Below are 11,256 nucleotides of genomic sequence, written 5' to 3'. Positions count from 1 at the left end.
GACTATTTTATTTAACAGAGTGCGTAAGAAAACACTCAAAATCTTGCCAACGCAACCCAAAAAAAGTGGCAAACCAACCTACCCAACCAAAATCCGTTTGGGGCATCAATTTGGAACCCTCCAATCCCAAACCGAATCGCGCATTCAAACCGCAGAGAGAGAGAGAGAGAGAGTCATTACAACAATATACAATTACTACAAATTAACAAGAAAACACTGAACTGGGGAACCGCATCTCAAGGCGCGGCCACCAGAACCAGCGGAGTAGATCAGCCATGGCCGCCGCCGCCGCCGCTGCTGCCTCCTCCTCCTCTTCCGAATTCTCGCCGGATTTTCCACCGAGACTTCCTCTTACATCCGATCAGTTTAAGCATTGCTCCGAAGCTCTCAGCTTCTTCCGCGAAAAGCTCCACATCCCTCACACCATCAACCAGGAATTCGCTCACTTGCAGGTTCACCACACAATACTTTCATTTTCTTATAAAAATAATAACAATAGTAATGTGTTTCTTGTTGGGATTATTGAAATTTTATCAAACCTTAAAATAAAAAGACATGAACCTTATTATTGAGGTTTCTGGGGTTAGAAATAGAATTAAATTTTTTTTTTACTATTGATTGAAATGGAATTAAATCACGTACTCGGCTCGAATTTTGATTCTGTTTGTTCTGATGTTTTGTAGATGGTAGTTTACATCTCATGTTGTGATGGGAGACAATTTATTGTGAGAGTTTGTTAGCCAAATATGGGACACGACAAGTGACATTTATTTGATTCTGTGTTGCTTTCAAAGGTTTTTTTTTTTTTTTTTTTTTAAAAGACATTTAGATTAAAATTTTTTTTTTAAATGTCACATGTCTTATATCTGGACTTAAATTGGAGGATTTGAATGGGAGGGGATTCTTTCCCAATTTTTGTTACTGCTTTAGCATCAAACAAGACTGCTTAGTAGAATGGGCTGGTAGTGGAGCTAGGCATTGGAATCCTCGGTTCATGAGATGGGTTCAAGACTGGGAATTGGAGTTGGTAGAGGATTTTCTTTTTCTTTTTCTTTTTTTTGGGTACTCTAATTTCTCTTTTGTTCAAGGTGAGGATTGGATATCTTGGAGTTTAACCAAGGATGGAAAATTGGAATTTAAATTCTAGTATGACATCTTGAGGGGTTCAAAGGGTGTTTTTTTTCCTTGGCAAAGCATGTGGGGAGCTAGGACTAGGGTTCCTCATAAGGTATCTTTCTTCAAATGGACAACAACTTTATGTAAGATCTTGACTGTTGATAATTTGTGAGAGCAACTCATGGTGATTTTGGACTCGTGTTGCATGTGCAAGGATAGTGAAGATAAGGTGGAGCATCTTTTGCTTGATTGTTCTGTGGCTAGAGATCTGTGGTATCTTGCGTTTGCTTTATTTAAAGTATCTTGGGATATGCCAAAGATGACTGTAGTTCAAAAGCTGGCTTATTGGCAAGGAAGGTTCCATTATTATAGGGGCTTAAAAGTTTTAAAGCCTGCTCCTTTATGCATTTTTGTGGACTATATAGTGAGAAAGGAATAGTAGGACTTTAGATTTGTTGAAAATCTTATTCAGGTTTTCAAACAATTCTATTTACAATCTTTGTATGATTGGATTAATGCGTTAGGAAACATTGCTTTTCTATCCTTTTTAGATTTCCTAGATTTTTTGAATTTCATATTGTAATTAGTTAGGATTAGTTTGTACACACAAGGTAATCCAAATAGTTTTTTGTTTTAATAATATTTCTTTTAATTACAGTACTAAGCTGTGTTATTTGGGATTTAGATTTCCTAGTTTTGTTGAATCTCACATTGTAATTAGTTAGGATTAGTTTGCACACACCATGTAATCCAAATAGTTCTTTGTTTTAATAATGTTTCTTTCGATTACAGTACTAAGTTTTGTTATATGTGATTCCAGGCCAACAGAATAACACCATCTGAGATGAGGAAAAGCTGTACCGTGGCTCTTGACAGTGTCAATTTGAGCAAAAATCGCTATTCAGATGTCATACCATGTATATGTCATTGTTTTCAAATAATGTTGCTCATATCTTTATATTCACATACTAGGTTTGAAGGGCAAATATAAGAGTGACCAGATTACTGTATTTTTGTTGATTTCAGTTGACAAGAATAGGGTTGTTCTTAACTCATGTAAGGATTACAGACTGGCAGCAAGGGGCTACATCAATGCGAGCCTCATCACGGTAGAAGCTAATATAATAATGTTTAGTTGTTAATGCCTGTTAGGAGTTTATATGGAGTTTGGATGTTCTTGGTTTGACCCTTCAACATGTCTCTTAATTGTAGAGCTCTTCCTCCGGAAACATTTCTCAGTTTATTGCCACACAAGGTCCATTGCCACAAACTTATGAGGATTTCTGGGAGATGGTAATGCAGTACCGTTGTCCTGTGGTTGTGATGTTGACTAGGTTAGTCGACAATTACAAGGTACTTCACTGTGTAGAGTTTAATGTAACTTTTGTAATTTCCAGTTTTTTATCAGTGGGACTGGGGTCCTTGATATCTGGATAAGTATTCCTTCAAAAAGGTTTCAGAGTTTTAATTGGATTTGTAAATTACTGTTTCAAATGAAGATCTTTTATATTTAGATCTTATTTTCTCTTCCAAGGCATGTCTGTTGCAACTAAATAAATTTTGTTGTGAAATATCAAATATCATATGAAGGATTAGTAACATCATCTGTGTTAGTTGATGGGTATGTTTACAATGAAAATGGGAAGGGTGAAAGAGTTAGATCTTGTTCTTGCTAAATGCAAACTCTTAAATTCATTAAAGAACCTCACAGAACAAAATCGTACTGATATATTTTTTATTGATTTTATTACACATGGGAGGCCAATTTATAGGCTCTAGAAACTTATTTTTCTAGTAGAAATATCATAAAAATATCATAGAAAACTCTCCACCACTTGAGCTAGACACCTTGCCCCTTCCTTCTCGAAGGCTATTGATCTCATTAAACCCTTACTGAGCTGTATCAACCAGACCCCATTGATGTTACCTCCATCTCTGAACACTAACTCCAATGTTTTCTACTTTATGTGGAGGATTTGTCAATCCCCTATCCCATCACATTACCTTAGGCTTCTCGTCCAATCTTTAGCATCTACATCCCCATTTGAACTATGCTCATTCAAAAGGTACCATTTTCTGACCTACGATACATAACTTTCTCTGAACCTATTAACTGCACAAGTAGAGGCAAGCAAGCATCTTTTGGTTAATTGACACCAGAAGAATAATGAATATATTGCTGTTATTAACTTTGAGGTGGCTAAATATAACTTTACATATCTTATTTCATTCTTGTTTTTCAGATGCTTTTCTGAGTTTAAATTTTATGTGCAGATGGTAAAATGTGGAGATTATTTCCAAGCTGAAGATGGTCCCAGGGAATTTGGTAATATACATATAGTCACTAAATGGATAAAAACTACTGACACTTCAATAGTGTTGCGCCATTTGGAGGTGAAATATAAAGAGGTTAGATGAGTTTTTTAAAAGAATGCTGACATAATGCAATTGATGCTTTTAGGATTGTTTAGGCATGCCATATAGACAATGTGGTGAGCTATCAGCATGGCCAGAGATTATTTTGCAATAATGAGAATGCAGGCATTACACACATACACACACGCACGAACATGTATGTATATAATTGGAGTGCGACCCTAGTAAAGGGAATATGTACAGGATAAAACAACCTGTAAATAGAAAAAAGACTAATTCCAGAGATCCAAATCTCCACAAACTCTAGTGTGCATCCAACCATAAGGAGAATGAAGGAACAATTGCTTCTACTACTAAACTATGGGAGTTTCCCTTCCTCTGCACACACACTGCATAAGACATAAATCCACAGGCTTCCAAAATTTAATGCTTGCTTCTCTCATAAGTTTGTTTTTTGTATGGTTAGATAGAGCAATCTACTCCCTGTGATGACTAATGTGAGTTATCATAGATTACGCTAGATATAAGGCTCTTGAATTTGGAGATCAGGTGCTTCCTGCATAAGTGTCATGAACAAAGAGATTGTCAATGATAAGATTAAAATCGATTACGACTAGTTTATTAGTGTGGCATTTAATTTAAGAGTGTGCAATCAAGATAGGTCATCAGTGTGCATGGAGCTGGAAAACCAAAAAAAGAAATGTAGAACTTAGACCATTTTGGTGGACCAAGGGTGAATTTTAGTTAGCACACTCTTTCTTAAGGTAGGTGCTGAGCTTGTTTTGTAAAGATTTAAAATATATATATATATATATATTAACCAATAGTTACTGTACTTAATCCAAGGTTGTACCTTGGTGCAATGGTAAGTACCCTCCATCCTAGTGATGTGTCCAAGTTCGAGTTTGAAAATCAACCTTTCTAAAAATTGATTTAAGGCTGCTTACCAATTACCTCTCCTAGAACTCCTAGAACTCCTAGAAGTAGGATCCTAGTGCATTGGTATGCCCTTTTTAGTTACTGTAGTTAATCTCTCCCAAAGGATTTCTTATGTCAGCCTTAAGGAGGGACATTGTTTCAGATGTAATGCATGGTGCTTATTTAGAAACAAGGCCAATGAACTTGAGCCCTGGCACCTCCTCCCCTTAAAAGTGTTAGGTGGAGGATTAGGTCAATGGATTCAAGGCCCATTGGGTGCACGTGTAACTTATCAAAAAAAAAAAAAAAAAAAAATTTAGAAACAAGTATATTGATAGTTTAGTTATGCTTGATTGTTGCAACTTTACGAGGGAGAGTTTATTTTACTATGAGAGTATGTCATTTATAGAATAAGGATTTCTGAAACAACTGGGGATTGCTGAAGCTATTTTTATGTTTGAAGTTAGTGATTGAGTTTTTTTTCTACAAGAAAATAATGTTTAAAGAATATAGAGGAGAGAAGAGAGGTTTCCGGCAGTTTGAAGTGAAAGTAGCTTCATTGTAGAAGTGACTTGGAGCTTTGTTGCTAAAGAGAACATGCTAACTTGTAAACTTTGGAAAGAGAGTGAAGTTTGGAGACTAACAGATCTTTTTACAGTTGGTGAAAATGGAATATATTAGTTGGAAATAAAAATGTAGACCCCTTGCTTGAAGGTTCATGGTTGAGACAAAAACCTTTACATCTCATACCTACTATGCATTTAATAGCAAACCATTTGAGAAGGTAAACAATTTATGCGAAGCTTTTTGTGTTGGGTATGGAGATGAAAGTGAAAATTGTCTATTTAAAAGTGATAGTACGAGTGTGTGGGATTTAGACCACTTTTCAAAGGTTTTAAATTTTATTATATTGTTATCCATTTGAAAGAGTGAAAGATTGCTTTTTGAAGGAAAAACTGTTGAAGGCACTAGGATAGTAGTTGGTGGCTGGGCCAATTGCTGATTGCCTCTTACCTCTAGCTGTTATGGTTGTGGGGCTGATGCAACAAGTGTGGTGCAGAAAATATTAATTGGGGTGAATTTGAAATAAGTTCTTATGCTTTACTATCCTTTTAATCCCTTAAAATGGAGGTAATGTGATGCAAGACAATTAGAACAAAACTAAACAATAGTAAAATAAAGGGATATGACGTAGGAGTCAGCATCTAGGCCTGGCTTGGAGTCAGCACCAAGCGGGGAAAACCATTAGGAGTCAGCATCAGACCAAAGAAAGACCATTAGGATTTAGCACCTAGGATAGACCTGGAGTCAGCACCAGACCAAAGAAAGACCAAACGGCCATTTTTTTCATTCATTAAAATATCAACTAACTCCTCAAGGAGTACAATAGATTGCTTATAAAGGATTGCTAAACCCTAGTTCTAATTGGCTAGGAAACCCTAATCACATTATTACAAAAATAGCCTTGCTTCTAAATTAAAATACTAATAGCCCAATAAACTAATAGGACCTAAAACATAAAAATACAATTGACTTGCAAACATAAATAATACTAAATATTAATCTTCTTGCATCTCCCGCATCATAATGAATATTAGAAATGTAGGCCAACTTGGTTGGTGAGAAGTATGTAAAATGATAATATGTCTTGGCTTGTACATTCAAGGCCCTTGTGGCGATTTTCACATAATAAAATTGCATTTCTTGAGGGTAGATAGATCTTACATTATGTTTTCATTGCTAATGAATATTGAGGCTTAGAAGTAGGAACCTTGGGTAAATCTGTAAGTTAGATGCAATACAGATTGTTTAGTTTGAGTCAAGTTATCTTAGCATATGTAATTAAGTCGGTACATCATTGTACAAATCATACTGAAATTTGGCTGCTGACTTAATATCCAGTTGGCAATCTTACATTGTTTTACTTTTAAGTATCTTTAGCCTCGTGTGGATGTTGACTGCAATCTTGTGATAGAATTGGTTTAAGGAAAGTCTAGACTCTAGAAGTTGGGAAGAGAGTCCTTTTATATATATAAATGTAATCTAGGGAAGAACATATTCGTGTAAAATTGTCTTCTGCATTTGCAGTGTGAAAGCACAAATTAGAGAATATTAAACCAGAATTCTTATTGATGGGTGTCAAGGTTTTAGTACACAACTAGGTTTAATATTGGATGTCTGTTCACAGAGACAGAAAGATGGGGGTATTTGTGGATATTGGGTAAGATTTTCTTTAAAAAGTTAGATTGAAAATTTTTAGAAACAGATTTGGGGAGGATGAGAGAGGGAAAGGGGCACTACCAGAGGAGGTGGGTATGAGCTAGAAAAAAATAATTAAGTATGATGTTGCATCTCAAAGATGCAATAGGATTTGAATAGTTCGTCAGGAGAGGTCATGCATCCAGTGTCTGCTTATTTCCATTGATGCTTTAAAGAATTGGAAGTTTTAGGTTTGAAAATATTTTATTTGTTAGGCGATAATCAGTCTGGTTTTGGTTGGAGTACTCAATGGCATGGGGGAAGAATCAATTGGGCCTTTTCATGAAGTGTGTTTCAATCTTTGTGAGCAGCTGCAAATAGATCAACCTAATGCCTAAGCTTGATGGTACAATCTCCTTCTGTTGTTCTATGTTAACCAAATTTTGTTTAGAACTGCTCCTTCTAAAGCTCTCTCTCTTTCTCTGTCTCTCTATCTCTCTCTAAGCCCCCCTCCCTCCACTTGGAGAATCTGTCTGTATGGAAAAAAGATCGAAAGTGATTCTTTAATCTGTACAACTGGCCCATCCCAAATAGTGCTATACATGTAAACAGAGATGATGAATTGTCTTCTCAATCCTATTTGGGTTGGCTTTTGGTGTTCATGTTGTTGCTCGTAGATAGTTGCCAGATAAAGAACCACAACACCCCCCCCCCCCCTCTCTCTCTCCATCCTCTCTCTTTTTCCAAAAAACAAAAAGAGGGAAAAAGAGAAGGGAGAGAGGAATGGTTTCCAACTCTTTGAAAGACTGGTGGTTTGAATGATTGGATTGTCTTATTTTAACAGCTGGAAAGTGGTCCTCCCCTCCTTGCCTTTTGGAGTGCATATGGAAAGACTAGCCCTTATGTTCCTTTTTTGCGCACAACCCCCACCCCCCGCGCGCGTGCACGCGCGCCCCCTTTCTTCTTTTAGATGTAAAAACATGATCTTAAGATCCATGTAATCTAGGATCTGTATGTAACAGAGCCACGGAGTCTCCTCTTCCTTCTATTATTTTTTTTAAATAAGCTTTGTGCTTAGGAAATGTCCATTGCTCTAAAGGCACTTTTAGGTCCTTGTCGTCTCGTATATGTGGTGTTTTCCCTTTGAGGTGTTAGCTATACTATTAATTTTATTTTATTTTTTCCTTAAAAAAAAGCTTGCAAAAAAACAACACAAGATACATTGGGAGCCCCTTATAGTATGCTCTATGGTCTATATGCCTTTAGCCTCAATTAATAACAATTACCAAAAAAATTTACTATTGAACGTGCATCCACTGTTTGATTATTTGGTAGGCTTATTGTTTAAATTGTAATTTATGGCCCACCTTTTGCTATGGAAATGTGTCGAATCACACTTTCCTTATATTTATTGTCATTTACATTGCAGTCAGAGGAGGAACCCATGTCTGTTCTACATATTCAGTATCCTGAATGGCCTGATCATGGGGTTCCAAAGGACACAACTGCTGTGCGTGAAATTTTGAAAAGAATATACCATGTACCACCCAATCTTGGCCCAGTTGTGGTGCACTGCAGGTTCAGCTCTTCAGCTCATGTTTATGCATCTAAATATGCCATGATGATGCTATGTAAATCATTTGTACACTTGTCTGAGACTCTCTCTCTCTCTCACTCTCACAGTGCAGGTATTGGGAGAACAGGAACATATTGCGCAATTCATAACACAATTCAGAGAATCCTAGCTGGAGATATGTCTGCTTTAAATCTTGTTAATACCATAACCATGTTCAGGTCTCAGAGAATTGGAATGGTCCAAACACCGGTATAGTTACTAATTTTTCTAATAATTTGTTACTAATTTGCATTGTAATCTCATATTATGTAATTCTTTGTTAGACTTTTCTGCTGGCCCTCAAAACTGATTTCTCACTTGATGGCTCAACCTCAAGAATTTGTGGTTTTTCCCAAATATTGGACTATGGAGTTGTGCAAGGTTGAAGTGCCAGCAGAAATTTCAGCCTAATTTTTTTTCTGATGAACATGTGGCAAGTTCTCTTTAGCACAAAAAGAACAAGGTTTCTTTGTTTAACCAACCCCTAACTGTGGAATTTAAAGCAAGTAAAAGCAGTTCTCACCATTCAAGTGCCCAGACCAGACCAAGGAATGCAAAAGACCAGATCAGTCCAACAATGGTTCAGTCGGTTTTAATTCTCTGGTTAACAAAGTCACACACTGTACGGGAGCATAAGTGTTTTGAGTTTCATTCTTGCTCCCCACTCCCTCCCATCTAAATGCTCTTTTATTTTTTCCAATTTTCTGCCTACCATCCTCTTTATCACATAAGGAAGAAAAGGCTTTAAGTTCTGTGCGGATAAAGAGTTTTGAATATCATCTTGTTCTCATTCCAAACCCTTCCCCCCCCCCCCCCTTCTCTCTCCTCAAATCCTTTATCCTTTCTCCTTTAAGACATTCTGACTCTGCGCTACTCCTAATTCACTCTATTAACTCTCTGTTTATTAGGATCAATATCTTTTCTGCTATAAAGCAATCATTGATGAACTAGAAGACCTAATCTCAGATTTCAACACAGAAAGGAGCTCAAAATGGTATGTCCATTCATCTCTTAAAATTTTTGAGCCTTTGCATAGACTGTTCACTTAAATGGCCTACAATCCTTATAATAGAATGATAAATTTTACACCTTTGACTCTGATTCAGTATATAACTTTTTCTATACGATACTTTAAAGATCATTTTTTAATCCAGATGCCTTTCATCTAATTCTTTGGGCAGCTAGATTAATGATTGTTCCTCATCAATAGTACCAAATGCTGAATAAGACTGAGAGGAATCTGCTTGATGCATATATCTCCAAAGCTGAAAAAATATGCAATTGTGTATGCTTCTCCCGGTACATTTGCGTCCTTCAGCAGCTGGTCTGATGCCTCATCATTATGGTGGAACTTACAAGCATTGCTAAACAATTAGTTTATTCTCCTCAAATCCCACCAAGGAGCTGAATAATTCAAATGGCCTCTATTTCCTGTTATAACAGTTCTCTCCTGATTGTTAGAAAAATGAACTGACTTGTAGACAGTGCAGGTTTCGTGATTCTCATTGAGCTTATACATTTGACCTGACTGTTTTCTGTTAAGACCAAGAAGTACATCCTGTATGTTAGATTTACAGTAATGGACAACTTGTATGTTGAAATGCCCAATAGTACTAGAACTGAAATGGTCTATAAGGTTCTCTATTAGACAGTGGTCATTATTACTAAGACAAGATTATATGTTTTTGTTGACTTTAATTTGTCATCTTTCATTACGAGGGATAGTCTTCCTCTTCCAGAGTGCTCTAAAAAAACTCCACTATCCAGTAAGGAGCTTTGTGAATGTGGATTACTGTAGCTTAGTTGATACTATCAACATGGAAAGTTCAGTTATTCTTCTCATTTCTATTATATACTTGAGCAAGTTTTCTATACATAATAATAATAATAATAATAATAATTATTATTATTATTATTATTATTATTATTATTATATAAGATAGAAATTCTATTTTAACATAATCTAAGTGTATATGTATATGAAGCTCTCTCCTAGAGTCTAGAATCCTGGTCTTTGCCCCTCTTACATCCTACAAATACTTATACTTGTGAAATGACCATCGCACCAAGAGTGTGCGGTGGTATTTTGTGTTTTGAATTGCAAAGGATTTGTGCTTAAGCTAAAAATTAATAAGGAGAATCTAAGAGTTAGGATGGTGATATTTACCTGTGCCCATTTGATATTTAGTGCTAATTCTTCATTTATTAGACAAAAGGATGGTGTTATTTGGTCCATTCATCAATTCATTTTAATCTATAGTTGAGTTGGACCTTCAATTTAAAGCACCATTCTAGATTGCCACTAGCTCTATGTCATAGCATGGTAAATGCATTGTTTTTATTATTATTATTATTGTTATTATTATGAGGGTCATATTAATGGGTACTCATAGGTAGGGGTGTCAATTTGGGTTAACGTGTCGGGTTTGTGTCGTGTCAAGGTAGGAGTTTTCGACTAAATGGCTCAATCCTAACCCGATCCATTTAATAATCGTGTCATGATTCTTCAACCCTAACCCAACAAATTAATAAGACGGGTTAATCTAATCCAACCCATTTGACACGCTTAATAAACGAGTCGTGTTGAGTTGACACGAATGTAACACAACCCATTTCAACCTGCATAATATTAAATATAACATCTATCTAGAAATAATTTTTTTTACATCCCAAAAAGCAGTGCATACACTTCAAGTCTTCAACTCACATTCAAAATAATATAGTTCAACAAAAATATAACATTCATCTAGAAAATAAGTTCTTTACACTCCAAAAAAAGTGCATACACTTCAACCCAAATTCAAAATAACTAAGTTTAACAAAAATAAAATAACATAGTTCAAAAGAAATATAATATCTTTGGAACTCGTCAAATGCTAAGTATCAATATTAAAAGAATTTGAGTAAACAGTAGACTAATCCTAACTATGATCACGATTATCATCCATAGATTATTTGTTGATGTCCAAATTCATAACATCTTTCACAAGCTCATCCAATTTTATTTGTGCAAATTTTATGCCAAAAAAAAA

At 35.8% G+C, this 11,256-nt stretch overlaps 1 protein-coding gene across 3 annotated transcripts; it reads left to right on the top strand.

Annotated features, from left to right (window-relative positions):
* On the top strand, positions 1 to 10,053 carry LOC115975425 (protein-tyrosine-phosphatase PTP1). Of its 3 annotated transcripts, none has more exons than XM_031096196.1 (9): positions 2 to 452; positions 1,937 to 2,033; positions 2,143 to 2,225; positions 2,329 to 2,469; positions 3,391 to 3,525; positions 8,039 to 8,187; positions 8,293 to 8,434; positions 9,133 to 9,218; positions 9,410 to 10,053. In XM_031096196.1, coding segments are annotated over exons 1-9 (1,011 nt in total). In that variant the 5' UTR covers positions 2 to 275; the 3' UTR covers positions 9,411 to 10,053. The 3 variants fall into 3 exon arrangements, with proteins under 3 accessions (XP_030952054.1, XP_030952056.1, XP_030952055.1); XM_031096195.1 differs by having other exon boundaries at positions 3 to 452; positions 9,406 to 10,053; XM_031096194.1 differs by lacking the exons at positions 9,133 to 9,218; positions 9,410 to 10,053 and adding an exon at positions 8,509 to 9,051 and having other exon boundaries at positions 1 to 452.
* Positions 10,054 to 11,256: the final 1,203 nt, after the last annotated feature.

This window comes from Quercus lobata, chromosome 2, assembly GCF_001633185.2.
Source record: "Quercus lobata isolate SW786 chromosome 2, ValleyOak3.0 Primary Assembly, whole genome shotgun sequence".
NCBI lineage: Eukaryota > Viridiplantae > Streptophyta > Magnoliopsida > Fagales > Fagaceae > Quercus > Quercus lobata.
This window is presented reverse-complemented; position numbering and strand designations above follow the sequence as displayed.

What these genes read in the sequence shown, in the direction of transcription:
- LOC115975425 (XM_031096194.1), top strand. Translation starts at nt 276, where the DNA reads ATGGCCGCCGCCGCCGCCGCTGCTGCCTCCTCCTCCTCTTCCGAATTC. An exon ending in TGGAGGTGAAATATAAAGAG is followed by an intron (nt 3,526 to 8,038) that starts GTTAGATGAGTT and finishes TTTACATTGCAG; the next exon opens with TCAGAGGAGGAACCCATGTC. An exon ending in TTGGAATGGTCCAAACACCG is followed by an intron (nt 8,435 to 8,508) that starts GTATAGTTACTA and finishes ATTCTTTGTTAG; the next exon opens with ACTTTTCTGCTGGCCCTCAA.